This window comes from Sciurus carolinensis, chromosome 4 (assembly GCF_902686445.1).
Source record: "Sciurus carolinensis chromosome 4, mSciCar1.2, whole genome shotgun sequence".
Lineage (NCBI taxonomy): Eukaryota > Metazoa > Chordata > Mammalia > Rodentia > Sciuridae > Sciurus > Sciurus carolinensis.
The window spans coordinates 23247862-23265003 of NC_062216.1; the positions used below are offsets into that span (position 1 = coordinate 23247862).

The 17142-nt window shown below is 34.8% G+C and overlaps 1 protein-coding gene across 6 annotated transcripts in view; it reads right to left on the bottom strand.

Annotated features, from left to right (window-relative positions):
• Window positions 1-16619, bottom strand: part of LOC124983792 (probable ATP-dependent RNA helicase DDX60) — a 102507-nt gene extending 85888 nt beyond the window's left edge. For 5 of the 6 annotated variants that reach the window (XR_007108498.1, XM_047551366.1, XM_047551367.1 and 2 more), the window contains exons 1-8: window positions 16455-16619; window positions 12030-12132; window positions 10397-10508; window positions 10178-10241; window positions 9693-9882; window positions 8230-8571; window positions 6466-6582; window positions 690-851 (exon numbers count right to left, since the gene is read on the bottom strand). Coding sequence is in view for 5 of the 6 variants with exons in the window: in XM_047551366.1 (XP_047407322.1) it covers window positions 690-851; window positions 6466-6582; window positions 8230-8571; window positions 9693-9882; window positions 10178-10241; window positions 10397-10400 (879 nt within the window). In the remaining variant the exon portion in view is untranslated. The remainder of the gene's footprint in view (window positions 1-689; window positions 852-6465; window positions 6583-8229; window positions 8572-9692; window positions 9883-10177; window positions 10242-10396; window positions 10509-12029; window positions 12133-16454) is intronic. The other variant, XM_047551365.1, reaches the window with a different exon arrangement.
• Between the last annotated feature and the right edge of the window lie 523 nt (window positions 16620-17142).

Sequence of the window (17142 nt, forward strand, 5' to 3'; positions counted from 1 at the left end):
GTCTGCATATGTGTGTGTGTGTGTGTGCATACAAGAGTACATACATGTAGAGATGAATGTTTAGTTGTAGAGGAGATCCAGGCTGGGTCACAGATTCTTGACCTTATTAGCTATAAAGAAGGTTAAGAACTGTAGTACCTCTCCAGTTAGGGTGACATCAAAACAACACAAGAGGCATGTTCTTTCCAGACTGTGGTATTGTGGAATTTGCACAAAAAAAAAAAAACCTGAATTTAATCCGTGTGGCTATTTAGCTCCATTGGTTTGAGGAATGTTTTCTGGAATACCTGAAACTCAGTCCATGTTCCCATAGGTGAAATAGGAATAATAATGCCTGCTGTGAAAGGCTGTTGTGAGAATTTATTGGCATGATGAATTCAGATTTCAAAACATGGTAGCAGAGCAGGCTTCCTCCACGTGCTAATACCCCTTCTTGTTTCCCCTCCCTCTGCATGATTTAGACTAAATGTGTACTAGGTGAAACATCTGTACAGTGAAACACTAAATCACAGAGCAACACAGCAGATGTTTCTTTATTAATGTAAGTTCTAGCGCTGTTCCTCTAGTTGAATTTTATATAAATAAGGGGAAAACATGAGTATCAAAGGGAGGAAATGGTGGATGAACATTAACAGAATATCAAAAGTGGAGCGGAACAATGTTTCCCAGGAAAGGTAAAACAAGCACACCTGTTGATTGTCACCTATCTGACCAGAGGAGGTCTTCTTTCTGTTTTCTAAAAAGCGATGATACATTCCCAAAGACCACGAACATGAAGTAACACAAAGGACACTTCGAATGTCAGATCCTTCTGGCCAGACTTGCTTAAGCAGAAATAGAGTCTCACCGGCCTGTCACAGAAGCAAATTATAACATGTGATGGCATTTATTTTTCTAAAAGCATATGTTTATCCATAAGTAGTCTTACTAGAATGAACCATACAGAAAAGATAGATAAATATGACTATAAAACTATAATTATAAAACTATAAAATTATAATTGTTTCTACTAAAATATTATACAAATAAAAATTTTAAGTGGGAAAATAATTTCAATAAAAATTTCAATGAAACTATTAAAATGTAAAGATGTAAAGAGCTCCTGTAAATCAATAAGAAAATGTTTAAGCCTTTAATAAGACTATAGTTCTCTAATGAAATGCAGATATTATAAAAATATAAAAATGTTCAGTCTCTTTAGTAACACAAAAATAACTAGTGTATTTTACTTTCAAGTTAACAAAGTACATTTTAAAGTTAATAAGCAGCACTAAAAATCACATGGGGTATCATTTCTCTTATACTTTGCTAATGAGAGTGGGAATATTTACAGGGTTAATGCAAGGGTATTTGGAAATACATATAATTATCATTAAATTGTTAATAGTTTTTGATTGGTTATCCAAGTTCTAGGATAAGTGAATAATCCAAACTGTACACCAAGATTTTATACATCAAGATGTTCATCAAATAGTTATTTGTAAAACCTGGCTTTCAAGTACCTGATGAATGAAAATGAAGAAAATATGAATAAATGGAAAGTTGTCCATGTTCATGAATTGAATAATTAATACTGTGCAAATATCCAGGCAACAAAGCAACACATATTCAGAGCAATTCCTACCAAAATTCCAACATCATTTTTCATACATCAAAATATCACCTTGTATTCCATAAGTGTACATGATTATGATTTGTCAGTAAAAATATTGACAGAAGTTTTAAAAATTGTTTTAAAATTGTAAAGGACAGGAGTACTTAAAGGGACAATTTTCTGAAAACAATACTAAAAGGAAAGAAGAAGAATCCTTTGATAAATAAGTGGTGAAGTGGGAAAAGTACCAAGTACAAAGGAGAATACTCAGGACCCTTCAAGTCAAACACAACCTCAAAATTGTAGGACTCGCCACCCCTCAAACACAGAAAAATAAACAAATGAACACACAAACAAAAACACTATTAACTTGACTGATGGAAAATGGCATGATTAAATTAAGAATCTTGACACACCCTCAAAATCATGAAAATGCAGTGGAGAACTCTTGCAAAAATCAAAATTCCAACATAAATTAACTGAGACAAAATTTCACATAAAATTAACTGAGGAAAATCTCATCATAAATACCGAAAGATAACAACCACCATAAAGCACAAGAAATCTAAGTCTATAATCTAAATAAGGTTCACTATACTTAAGTAAGCATTTATGAGCTGAAAATGATCTTGATTCAGCAACTTAAAAATTAGGGACAGAATTGGAAAGAGAGAGAAAATGAATAAGTTTAATTAGTTTAATTCAGTAAAATAATCTTAGAAAATGTGAAGCTCTCCTGAAATAAAGAATGTATTACAAGATGCTCAACAGAGAATAACCAAAATTAAAAATGTAGTAAGAGGCATTGATGAAAGGTATGAAACAATCCAATGACATAAAATATGAAGAAAAAAGGTCAGAGAGGAAATAGTGGAAATGAAAGACAAAGATGGAAAATATTTTTACTACCAGACACTAAGGAAAAAAAAACAATACACAGTTTAATATTTTCAAAGATAACCCAGCAAAACCCTATCAAATCTTTAAGGACCAAACAATTCCAAAGATCTACAAATTATTTCACAATATTAAATAAAGGGTAAAAAATATTCTTATTACGAAGCACATAAAATACAGACAACATAAAGAAAGATAATTACAGAAAAATATCCCTCAGACATACCAATGCAAAATTTCTACACAAAGTATTAGTGAACAGAATCCAACACCACATTAAGAAAGTGATACACCATGACTTAATAGTATTTATACCAGGAATGCAGAATTGCTTCAATGTAAGAAAATTTATTAATGTCACAGAGAGTACTAATAAAGCTAAGAGAAAAAGTTATGAATATATCTATACACGCATATTCATCCATTTATGATACTCAAACATAGAAGTTTAGGGCTACATTTTAACAGCATATATATATATATATATATATGTACATATATATGTATATACATGTGCACATATCTATCTATAGATAGATGATATATAGACAGGCAGATCATCTTAGTCCTGTTTTATGGGGAACACTAGAGATATTTCTACTAAAATCAGGAATAAGGCAAAGATGCTCATTAACTCTGCTACTATTCACCATATTCATTAATGAATTCAATTAGACTGGAGAAAGCAATTCTAGACAAAATAATTTCTCTCTATTCACAGATGATAAGATATGGGGAAAACCCAGAGAATCAATAATTAAAGTAAAACAAAAATAAAAGAATTTGATGAAAGCTTAGGATGTAAAATTGACAAAAATCAGATTTCATAAGCATAAACAAAGATAGGTTAGAGAATATAATGGCAGGAAAAAATCCCATTTACAATAGCACCAAAATGATCTAGTCCTTAGGAAGAAATTAACAAGAAATATATAAAAGGTATGTGAGGAAATTTTTCAAATTCTTCTGAAAGACACAAAAATAGACTTTGACAAATGTAAATAAATAGATTCCCTCTGCCTGCCTGGAACGACTCATCACTATAAAAATGCCAATTCTCTCCCAGTTGAATTTACAAATTCAATATAGTCTGCTAAAAATACCAATAAGATATTTTTTGACACAGACAAGTTGAGAACAAAATTTCATATGGAGAAATAAACATGCAAGAATAGATTTGAGACCATTGTAAGAGAAAAACTATGTGGAAAGCCTAGCCTAATGAGACATTAAAAATAACACAAAGTCTTTATAATCAAAACAGCATCGAAGTCTCAAATAAAATAGGGGAATAGAGTATAAAGTTCAGGATTATTCCAAATACATGAAGACATTTAGTATACAAGAAATATGTCATCTCTAATAATTGGAGAAAAGACAAACTTTTTAACAATAGGCACTGAGTAGTCATTTGAAAACTTAAAAATTATATCCATATCTCATACTACACACAAAAATAAACTTCAAAGGGATTATTAATCAAAATGTAGAAAAATATAAATATGAGAAGAAACCTTAGACAAATTTCTCCTTTCTAGGTATAAGAAAAGGGTTTCTAACAATGACTTTAAAATAAAAAAAAAAATCTCCCCACAAAAGATTAATAGATATAACATTAAATATTTTTAAGTGCAAGACAAAAAACACCATAAATCAAATCAAAACACAACTGATGCATTGGGAGAAAATATTCATAAGTCTTTCATAGATAAAGACTTAATATTTGTAACATAATAAAATGCTTAAAATTCAAATCCAAAGCACAGCACATGCCTATAATCCCAGTGACTTTGGAGGCTGAGGCAGAAGGATTGTGATTTCAAACCCAGCCTCAGTAACTTAGCAAGGCCCTATGTAACTCAGAGAGACCCTAACTGCAATAAAATACAAAAAAGGACTGGGATGTGGCTTGGTGGTTGATCGCCCCTAGGTTCAATCCCTGATACAAAAAAAAAAAAAAAAAAACCACAACAAAAAGCCTGCAAAAATTAGGTGTTTATTCCTTATTCCATAAGGAAACTTGACAATACCTAGTAAACTACATCTCCACTTATCTTTTCTTTCAGCAATCCCATATCTAGAGTCTATTCTGAAAATAAACCTCCAACAGTACAAAATACATATGATGTTGTTATTTATTAGAGTAATGATTTTATTAACAAAATAAATCCTATTTATATGAGATTGGCTAAAACAATACAGTACATCCACTCCATAGTTATATACTATGCAGCTATATAACATAACACTATATGTACAATCTGCTTTAAAATTATTTTCAAAACATGCTGTTAAGTGCAAAAAAAATACTAAATAATAGTTACATGATATTGCAGTAGGAAGGTAAGAAAAATTAACTTGAATAAATTTGAAAATGGTATATGGACATATTTAAGAGCTACAAATAAAAATATCTGTGACAAATTTTTTTAATCTTCTTAGTGAATGTTTCCCACAGGATAATGTTAGCAATTCTAAAATTACTTTATGTGTATACTAGAATTGAACAAATAAGTGTGTGTATTATAGACAATGAAAGCTGGATTTCTCAGAATTTGAGAAAGAATGACAGATAAAGGGAAGAGTAAAATGAACCAATGGAATTGAATTGGAGTGAAAGATGACAGTATGAACACATGATATTTAATATAGAAAGGTAAGTAGGTAAACATGTAGGTGGGAATACAGATCATTAAAATACATCCATGTGCACACCCAGGAATTAGTATACATATATTTCCAAGTTCTGTCTTCTGGAAAGTCCTAGTAGCAAGGATATTCCAGTAGCAATGAACAGAGTTCCCAGATCTGGGCTTCTCACTGCCAAACCAAAAAAAACAACTTGAACTCCTAGGAGAAATGATTAATTTCGGGATTGGGCCAGGGAGAATATAAGACAAGACCAGAGCATTTGGGGATTTCAAAAACTAAGAAAGTGGGCTAGGGAGATAGCTCAGCTGGTAGAGTGCTTGCCTCAAAAGCACAAAGCCCTGAGTTTGATCCCCAGTACCGCAAAAAAAAAAAAAAAAAAACTAAGAAAGTGACCCGAAAGATAAGAGTTTTGTAGAAGGCAGGTGCCAAACTAGAGGAACTTCCAATGTTCAAACCTGGAACTATCTAAGCACTAAAATAACCAAATAATACTGTATTTTAACTTATAAAATAAATACCCATTAGTCCACACTGACATAAGTAACTAACAAAATAAACAAGAGATTGCAGGATTAGGAAAGCTCTTTTGCAATAGAATTCCAGTTTTGGAACACAGGAAAAAGCAAAATAGAAAATCAGCATTAGGCAAAAATATCCATAATATCTGCAGACAAGTTTCACGGGCTAGAATTAATCAGCAAAAATGTAGGGAAAAAACAGAATTTGCATTGTCACAAAGAATATTATCCAAGATATTTATTAACTCTAAAAGGAAGACAGGGACTTCACAGGGGAGGTGGGAGAGCTCTCAACGCACCAAGCAACTTAACCAGTATTAAGACATATCAATATCATGAGCTCTGCTATCAGGCCCTAAGAGGACAGCATAAATTCAGGGACATTCTTGCTAAAGCTGCTTAACCTCATTCCAAACAGTAGAGAACATCATGCAGGCCCAAACCGAAGGCTATTTTAAACATAACATCAATACTCTTCAAAACTGTCAAGATCATGAAAGACAAGAATGATTACAGACTGGAAGGGACCAGGGAGACCTAACAATTAAGTAAATGTGGCATCCTAGATACAGTCCTGAAACAGAAAAAGTAATTAGTCACAAAATAAGGGAAATTCAAATAAGATCTGAGCTTAGTTAATAGTACCATACCAATGTTAATTTCCTGGTTTTGATAAACGCACATGGTTACATTAGAAATTAAAATCAGGGAAAGCTGGGGGCTGGAATTATGGAAACGCTACACTATTTTTAAGTTTTTTTATAATTAAAAAGTTAGTCCAAATAAAAAAAATTGTTTCATTACCTCTTCCATCATATTTTTCCATTTTAAATTTCCCAAAAGAGGTTCTAAGGCTAAAACTCTGCATTCTTTCAACTGTTCAAGCAGGGTTTTGTAAGTATTGACAATCTTCCCTGCATTCTGCAAGACACAGAAAAGTTAGATAAATTGTCATAAATAAAATATATAATTATTTCCCAATTACAGAAAATCAGATACTTAAGATATAATTATAATATACTTTCAGTAAAAAAAGAAACTGTACTAACATAATTACAAATGGTCAGCAATGTTTTGTAAGCCTGCCAAATAGCACTCTTTTATCTTTGCTGGGAAAATAATGCATTATATTTTTTAATGATTTCATTAAGCTGTAAATAAGATAACATAAAATTCATTCATTTTAAATGTCCAATTCAAGGTTTTTAGTAAATTTACCAAATAGTGCAAGGGTCATCACAAGCTAATTTTAGAACATTTCCAACATCCCCCCCCAAAAAAGCATCATTTCTGTTTAATGCAATCTACTTCATTATGACAAATTTCAAACATAATGACCTATTTAAAACATATTTATCAAAATAAAACATATTGTATTAAATGAATAGCAAACAGCGTAACCTCTCCACAGGTACCCGTCACCCTAGCAATAGCCATTACCAACATTCCAAGTGGTCCTCAATTGAATTAATAAAATGCATTTCATTGTGCTCTTAATTCTATTTCAGGTAGTCCACAATTAATTGATGAAATACCTCTTTAAAGTCCAAAAAATTAGGAAATAAATTATTTTATCAGAAGTAAAATCCTCTAATTAAAAAAGAGTTCTTAAGGAGAGATTGGCCAGGATGTTTGTAGGACACTCTTAAAACAGATTCAGAAATCACTCTAATAGAATAAAATGAACTAATTACCAATACTTCCTCCCTCCCAATATAAAAGCAAATACCAGGGCTGTTCCTGCTCACAGAAGGCAGCCAGAGGTAAACAGTTTAATGATAGGAAAACTAATTGAAGCAAAATAAACTATTTTAACATTTTATGATAGTCATCTGGACTTGTTCAATAATTATGAGGGTTGTGACACAATTCTCAAAAAGTGATAAAAGTTAATTGACCCCAAATTTTTGTGATGAACCACAGAATGATCTTCCTATTCAGAATTCACAAGTAGTGAAAAATAAACAGAAACAAGATTTATCAAGTAGGTGCACATTTTTGACTCTGAGAATTTCAATGAAGTAACAAACTTATCTCGATTCCTTTTTTTTTTTTCCTTATTAACCTGCCCTATTGTGTTCTCAGAAAAGGCCACCATATTAACTATCATTTTAGTAGTATATCTCAGCAATAGAGACACAACTTTTGACTCCAATTTAATGCATTTTCTACCTTTATTAACCTGGAGTCAATAAGGATATTGGGGTTGAAGTCATACTGTGTCCTTTCAGCTATCTGTTCTCTTACTCATTTGATGTTGATAATGAACAGATTGCTTATTCAAGTATCTATTTCCTCAGCTATAAACTATAGATGATACTAACAACTACCTTATGGAATTATTGCACAGGTTAAATAAAAATCATTCATGAGAAGTGCCAAGCACTATTGAATATCATTTTCTATTAGTACTATTTATTACTATGATAATGATCATTATTATTAATTTTCTATAATTCTCTGTTAAACCCATGATAATTCCCAGGTAGGAGGTGGAAAGAAAACTGAGTCAAGTCATTTAGAAAATTTCATAAAATTCTAGAACATTGCTTTTTTGATATAAATTACCTCCTTGAAAAACTTTCGGTTCATATAATTGCTTGGCATAAAGTATGCATAAAGTCGGAGAATATCCGATGATTGGCCTGAGAAAAGCACAACATTGACCTCCATGGACCAAGATTGAATGATGAGAAGGTTGAGAAGATGTGTTTGCAGATGGTTCAGGCCTTCATCTGCGACTACCAGGAAATATGGGCAATTCTCTTCCAAGAAAATGTTCCACTCTTTTGATAAGCATCGAGAAAATTTAGTGCAAACATTGATGGTGGTATTTTTCTGAAGATGAAGAATTAAAGCAGTCCTCAAAGAAAGAAGTTCAGGGAAGTTGACATATGCAAACTGAGCATCCTGTGGAGGAGGTGATGAAGTACATTATTTTGAAATGATCACGTAGTGTTTTGCAACTTTAGTTGGTTAAGACATACCACTAATGACGTTACAGGACTAAAATCCAACACGGTTTTGTTCTGTCATATAATCTGGGAACAGACCCTAAAACTTGGACTGGCATTTCACACAGATATGCCATATAATACAATTAGGATTTCAAAATGTTTTTCCCCTGCAAAGCAAATCCATAAGACTCAGGGTTTACCTCAGCTTTTTTCCCCATTATCTAATTCTTTTCCTCTCCAATCTCAATGCAAAAGAGAAAAGGGATGGGAAATTATGTAAAAAGTCGTAGACAGGAATTATCTGGAATGAACCACATTGCTTTAGAGAACTATTTTAACCCATTATGACCTTCCTTAAACAGCAAAGTTTTCTCTCAAAAGACCAAAATTTGCATAGCCAACTAGATTGTAAACATTAAACCAGAACCCTAGCTCTTTGTTCAAAATGTTGCTAGCAGGCAATTAGCAATGTTCAAAATTATAATGATAATGTGGGTTGCAAAATGATTGAACAGACTCATACCAAACTCCTTAGGTAGTGACCTTTCAGAATAGAATGAGGAAGGGGTGGCAGTGGTTATACATTCAAAATTGTTAAAATTATATTAATTATATCTGTAAAAGAACACTAAATAAGGTTCTCTCAAAGGTATTTACTATAGAGCAAACAATAACCAAGCATTATTAGTGGGTTTTCCTGGGCACAATTATGTTTTATTTTGTGCTCAAAAAAAAAAACTTACTGCTGAGTTTTGAAGACAGAAATAGTTCTTTGAGCTGGAGGATTAGAACCCAGAAAACAACTGGGCTACTGATGAGATTTCTCATCTACCCTCAAGAATCTGCATCTCCTTACAATAAAGTTCCATAATTGCAAATTAAAAATATAAGGTTAAATGTGATGATTTCTGAATACTAGGACTGTGGCTAATATTTCTTTTTTTCCCCCCCTTTAAATTTTCTGAACTTTAAAGAATTCATTTTACTTGGTAATAAAAGAAAAAAATTATAAAATAATTTAAACTATTTTAGTTATGGATCTCAAATCATAGAAGAACTCAACTGTCAAATTACCTTGAAGAAAACTATGGCAAAATGCCCTCCTTTACTATTAAGATCCACAAGATAGCGTTCCACCAGGTAGAAGAAATGGAGATTCTGTCCCGGCTTTAATGGTTTCTCACATATACATGTGATAAGTAATGAATCTCCATCAATAAGAAAAAATTCAGATTCAACAAAATCATTGAATAAACTGGAATAGCTAAAATGAAAAAAAAGAATTAAAACAGAAATCACATATAAATTAAATAATGACTCAAAAATGCAGTGACATAGTTATTAATCATTCATAAGTGAGTTAGCTGAATTTATTTAGTTTCATAGCTGTCTACTGATGTATTATAATGCATATATATTACATACATATGTATATATGTATACACTGAGTATATATGTATATATGATACACAGGGATAGGTCAGAATAAAGCCAAATAGATATATAGAAAACAGGAAATATATGAGTTCACAGCTCTTTACAGTGACAAAAATACTCACTCAGCTTTTGGCATTTGTTCCAAAATGAACTGTGATAATGTCTCTAAAAACACTGTGCATTCTTCTATAAAGACAAAGAAAGTGGATTATTTTCAGTCCAACTTTTTAAAGGGGGTTATTACTTGAGAAAACAGAAACTGTGATTCAATTATTTTAATTCCATTAACTCTGAGTAGATTATATTTTATAATTATATAAATATTTTAAGTTGAAAATTACCCATTCTGGTTGCTGCTGTGTTTTCAATCTGAACTGGCAAATATTAAATATTATATCAAATGCCCTTTCCTCTGGTTCCTTTAAATGGCAGTTTTTAATAAAATTGGCAGAACTGCAAAGAAAGAGAAAAAATAAGAAAATTTTTATTCTATCAACAAATAGGTACTGAATGACTACTATGTGTCAAGTAAACCATTAGGCACAGGAAACAACAGAACACTGGAAATACCAAGTCAATGTGCAGTTAGTTCTCAAGGAGCTTAAAAACTATCAGGAAAGATAGTTATTAATCACATAATCTCATAAACAATAGAAAATCTCAAAAGTGACAAAGAGATCAGAGCAAGCTTCCCTAAAGAAGTAATGCTGGAGATGATGATTTCCAAAGGATTAAACAAGAACAAAGCAAAGAAGGAGAAAGTAGCATTCCAAGAGGGAGCACTAGAACACCATGTGCAAAAACTCTGTAGTATGAAGGTACACCGATAGAACTGTTCTTAAAGAAGCCAGTGTAAATGCAGTGGGGACAGTGAAGCCAGTGCTAGGAAGATCTCCAGAAATAGGAGGGCATGCAGAGCACTTGTGGGTATGTAACAGGATTTTCTCTCCATCTTGGAATAAAAGGCTAGCTACTGGTCTATTTTAAGCAGGTGATGTTATAATGGCTTTGCATTTTGAAAAGATGACTCCAGTGATAGTACAGGCAATAGACAGGGTGAGAGCAAAGTTCTTGTTAGTAGAGCAGAGAGAGTCACTGTTTAGGACAGTAATGATGGTAGTTCGATCTAATTGCCATTGGATGGGGATTTGAGTGAAGAAAGCTGGAGACATGGGGACTTCTTTGAAGGTCATTTACAAAGGGGAGCTTGACATCATTTGGTAATCCATCAGATATGGATAAAGAAGAGAGAAGAAGGGCACTGTCGAGGATGAATCAGGATTCTAGCTCATGCCATGGGATGGATGACAGGTAATTCCCTCATCTGGAAACTTTGTAATGAAAACTTGTAACCGTAATGTCAGGACAACCTGAATACTGCAGACTTTGGAGACTTACCAGAGGGTATGTTAAGTAAGTAATTAAATATGTAGGTCTAGAAGTCAAATGCAAGGTCTGAGCTAGATCTGACTATTTAAGTCATGAATGGTAAGGAAGGCCACTGGCATAGATTAGTTTGCTTGGACAGAAGGAGACTGCTTCATGGAATAAGAGAAGGAACCAAAACTCCAATTTTGAGGATTATTAATATTTAATAAACAGCAGGAGAAAGGAGGAAGAGTCTAAAAAGATAACAGAAAGAACTACTAAAGAGGCAGGAGAAAAATGCACTTATGCATCTTGTCATAGAAACAAAATAGGCATGTGTCATACAGTGTGTAAAGGTTGTTAACATTAAATATAGATAGAGGACAGATGGATGAATGTGTAGATGTAGATTACTGTTTCATGACATGAAGGAAGAGCATATAATGGTGATGCACTCTGATATTAAAAATTGAAATGATGTTAAAATTAAAAAGAAAGAATGTATATGATTTTAAAATTGAGAAAGTTTGAAGAAAGAAAATACTGTGCCCTGGGACATTTAGAGAATACTTAATGGAGACATAGTAAACACTGTCACCTGCTCACCCAGTTATTGTCTTTTTCAATGATTGATAGATTATCTACTCTTCTCCAGGTATTGTACTTGATGCAACATAGGCAAGTATGTATGGAGAGTGGTCCTCACATCCTGGTGGGTGTAAAGGAGAATGAAGTCAAACAATGCAGGATAAGGGGCAGATGAAGAATTTTATGGAAGCAAAGATGTTGCAGGTAGCAAATCAGCACCAGTCTAATACTCAGAGATGTGGAGCTGCATGACAACTTGGGGACTCTGCAGGTTGCTCTACATGGCAAAGCACTGACTGGAGGTGAGGCTGGAAAGGCAGGTACGATCAGACTGTACAGGGTCCTGTGCCCAGGTAAGGAGTTCAGACATTTTCCTGAAAACTTGCTAATTGCACATAGTGGCACTGTCTTCCTTCGGTTCTCAAGTCCTACCCAGCTCACATGGGAAAAGACCAGTGAGTCAGAACTGAACAAGCAAGGAAAATTAACCCTGGGGATGTCATAGAAGAAAAGAGAGCTTTGGAAGGGATAGTGTCTGACTCCGCAAGATTAAATAGGCTAATTTATAAGTTCCCAGACATTCACAGCACCCTTAGGGACTCCAGAAATTTTTTTAATGGAACTGCTAGGACTTAATAAATACCTAATAATTCCGTATATTAAGTACTTCACACCAAACAAATTAAGTATTTATGTCCTGATAACTCAGAAAATATTTGAAGAAATAATACACTTAAATTGAAAAGAATAGCATAGTTTTCTATAAAAGTAACCATAACTTCTAATGAGATGTGCATGGTTGTTGGACACAGCACTATTTTTCAACAGTTGCCATGGTGGCAGAATAAAACCCTCTTTACTTTGACAATTAAGGGATTCCATAGCCTGCCTGCCTATACTTCTCTCACATACCCTCAATAAAGCATGTCTATTAAACTCTACACCAAACACATACATGTCTTAGCATTTATAAAGAATTCATGGTCCTTATCCATACTTCTCTCTCATTTCAGGGAGAGACATGCTGCAGAAAAGATAATCTACCACCTGTACACCTATCATTACTACTGAATGAACACACACACACACACACACACACACACACACACATACACAGAATCCCCAGACACCAGAGGCAAAAAGAAAAAGAAAATAACTTAGATGAATAAACATGATTGAGGACTGTTCCTCAAAAATTGAGGAACATGATTGAGGACTGATCTTCAAAAATCTCTAAGTAGCATTGTTGAAGAATCAAAAAGATATTATCACATAAAATACTATTACAAAGAAAGAAACAGAAAGTGTTTATAAAAATTAAAAACATAATTTCAGAAAAAAATTAATGTTTAGAACAATACAATGAACCTGTTGAAATCTCAAGTCAGTGATCTGGGGATTAAAGGCCAGGAAATTTCTTAGAGGACACACATAAAAGGCAAAGAGATGCTTTAAAAAATTGAAAAAATACTAAGAAATATAGATAACAGATGAAAAAGTTCTAAGTGTAGAATGGTAATTCCAGAAAAAGAGAGCTAGGATTCTAAAATGGATGGGCAGAAAGTTAATCAAAGATATATTTTCAAAGCAATATAATATTGACTATAACTAAAGATAAAAAACAGACATAGTTAGTTAGAAAAGTTTTCCCAAGTACTAAGCAGAAATAATAACCAAAAAGAAAACCATACTTTAGAGTTGCAAAACTCTACAAACAAAGAGAGAAGCAGAGAGTTATGAAGGAATGAATTCTAGAACATGTGTGAATTGAACAAACTCATGAATAGTATTGAGAGATGGCCTGGGTTTTAATCCTGGTTCTCAAGCACATTCTATAGTTCTGTTATTTAGACAAGTTATTTTCTTTGTGTTTACTCATCTGTGAAATGAGACAATAATATTACTCCACTCGAATTGTTTTCAAGTTAATTAAATATATGAACTGATGTATACAAATGGCTTACGATAAGTGCCTGGCATACAGTTAGAACAAATTGAAATAAGCAATATTGCTGAATATTTTGACAAAAGAAAACAATGTTTTCAAATTTCTAAGGGGGGAATACTTTGAAACTAGAATTCTTTATCCAAATAGTCTTTTGATTCATTGAAAAGGCAAAACAACATTAACTAGACTAAGTCAGAAATTTCACCAAACATATATTAATGACAATTTTATGAAAGAAATTACAGAAAATGGAGAGCGGTGAAGATAATCAAGTAAAAATAAAACTATGTGTGATCCAGAAATTAATTAAGGAAGTTACAAAGCAAAGGGAGTCCACACGATACTTTGAATTCAGGAACATTCTATTTCAAATAGTCGTCTCTATGATCTAGAACTGCATTTCCTAGTCAGGAATTTAGATTGTTTCTACAGTGAATACTGTTTTCATAAGCAATATTTTATAAGTGCTCTTTTTATTGGTTTTCCACTTCTGACAACATAGAAACAATTTTGCAAGAATTTGATTCATATCACAAAATCTAGAAAGCATAATAAACCTTGATGATATAAAAATAATTATATAATAAATTAGGGGTCTAAAAGATGAGTAGAAGAATACATGTTAAGTTCCTCATCTTTCACAACAGGAATTTCAGAGAAAATAAGCATAATATATGAAAAAAAAAATTGCCTCTAGAATGGAGACGTTCTCCTGCCTTTATTACAAGTACTGCACCATTGGATTACTAAGCAGTGGCTAAGGGAGAGATAATCCAGCTAATAAACAGAAGAGGAACTATAGAATATCACCATTTGCAACTTCTAATGCATTAACAGATCTTAGTATTTTTAGGTGACAGTAGGACAAAAATAGAAGTGTCTTCAACATCCCTGAAAAACTCTAGCCCATCTCCCGACCTCAATCAAAAACCTGAATCTGATCAAGTCTATATCAGTAACGACTAACTTACAAAACATTTAGAGGACAGAGAACCATGTTAAGTGACTGCAAAAAGACTGGGGAAATCTCTACAGGACACACATCTTAACAAATAAATTATAAGGAAATTAAAAGAAACTTAAAAAGCATGTCACCTAATCAAAGTATTGTCAGAATCGCATTTGCATTCTGATTCAAGAAATCTTATAAAGGAAGCACAGAAGAGGAAGAAGGGAGGAGAAGTTGAGAGAAGGGAAAACCTGGGTTATGTATTGAAGCAGAATGATGAAGCCGCCTGATTGGAAATCTGCCCGGAGAGCTGATTGGACCCCGAGGGCAGAACGTTCAGAGGGTCTCCAGGAGTCCACCACCTTTGCATACAAGCCCTGTATAACCTCCTCCTCTTGAGAGTAGTAGGACTGTGAATGTAATGGGACAGCCTCTCCCATGACTAGGTTACATTATGTAATAGATACCTTTATGGCAGACAAGGGAGAAAGTCTCCTGCTGGCTTGGAAGGTGTAGCCACTTTGTAAGAGGGCCAAGTGACAGGGACCAGAGGGTGGGTTCAGAGTAAGCCCAGCCAACCGCCAGCAAGGAAACAGATCAGCATTGTGCTAAAAATCTGAGGGAGCACCCAGGGCCTGGGAGGAGAGGACAGAACTGGCAGACACCTTGAGTTTGGCAGAGTGAGGTGGGTGCTGAGCAAGAGGACTCTATTAACCTGTACCTGGACTTTAGATCCACGGAAAACGTAAAAAATAAATTCTTATTGTTTTAAGCCACTAAGTATGTGATAATTCCTTATGCAACAATAGAAAACCAATGCCTGCCTCTTGGCACCTGAAGGCATAGACCTTGGGCTCTCCATCCCTGGTCCTTTTTCTTTTCTTTCTTCCCTTTTGGCATGGGATCTTGCTAAATTGCCCAGGAAGCCTCAGCCAACAGAGCTGCTGGGATTACAGGCGTGCACCACCACTCCAAGCAGTGCATGAATACCTTTAACCCTCATGAGAGTGAGACATAAATTGTCTCAAGTCAGTGAAATGTAAGGGTGCATAGGAATCATCTGGCATATCTTATAAAATGCAGGTTGGGGTTCTGCATGTCTAGAGCAGGCCCAGGGTTCCATGTGGAGGAAACATACTTGCTGCTGTCAAATAACCAAGTTCATCAGATCAGACTTCCCTTAGCTGTTCCTCAATAGCCCAGGTTCCCCTCGAAGATGATCCCTCAAATGCTCGTACTGGCTTCCCTCTCCAAACCTCTGTGCGCACCTCAACTTCCCCAACCCCTCCCTCTGCCTCTCCCCACGCGCAGCCTCTGGGGCCCATCGGTCTGTGCATCGCAGCTTCTCCAAGTCCACTGGGCGCCCCACTCGCTCCCCGAACCCTACACCAGCGGTTCCAGGGTCACCTCCCCGACCAATCCTTTCAGAAGTGGAAGAGACCTCCAACCTCCCTCGGAAGACCTCAGCTCCAGCCCTTCCCTAGGGACATCCCTCACTTTGACACTCCCCATTTCCTAGCTGGTGCTGAAGCACCTCTCTCCTCACCTCGGACTGGAATCCTCGGACCCCAGACTCGGGACCCGGGATCCCGGATCCCGAACCTGCAGCGTCCAAAGAGTCACTGAACTGCGCGCCTAACCGAGGGAAAGAGGAGGAGAGGAGCCGGAGCTGAGCTCCAGTGGAAGCCCCAGGACTGAGCGCAGGTGAGCCTCAACGTCGGACTGGGCACACCTACGCCCCGCAGCCTGCCTTTATGCCTAGGGACTGGGTTTCAGTTTCTATTCTCCTATCCGACTCTAGACTCTTAGTTTCAGTTTCCCATCATCAAGAACTGTCATGTATAACTAAATGGAAGCGGGGTGGGGGAGGGGGGGTGGAACTGGCTGAGACCGATTTGGCAAATGTGGCTTTTAACATTCTTGTCTTCAATCTCAATTTTAAGATAGAAAAAGCAGAGGTAATATTAAAGGGCATTGAAATTTAGGCATAAATATAGAGGGAACTGAAGCAGAGAAATCTGGGGACATCTCAATGGGATAAAATCAAGAAGTGGTTGACATAGAATATAACACTGTGGAATCTGAAATGCCGGGTGAGATGTGGGGACTGTCTGGACCCCAAACTGATGATTACTGTTCTACTTGTAAACTTTATTTGGAAGAAGAAATACCATTTTAAAATCAAACTGAAAATGCAGCATGCTTACTTTTAATTTCGGTCTGGGTGCTACTTG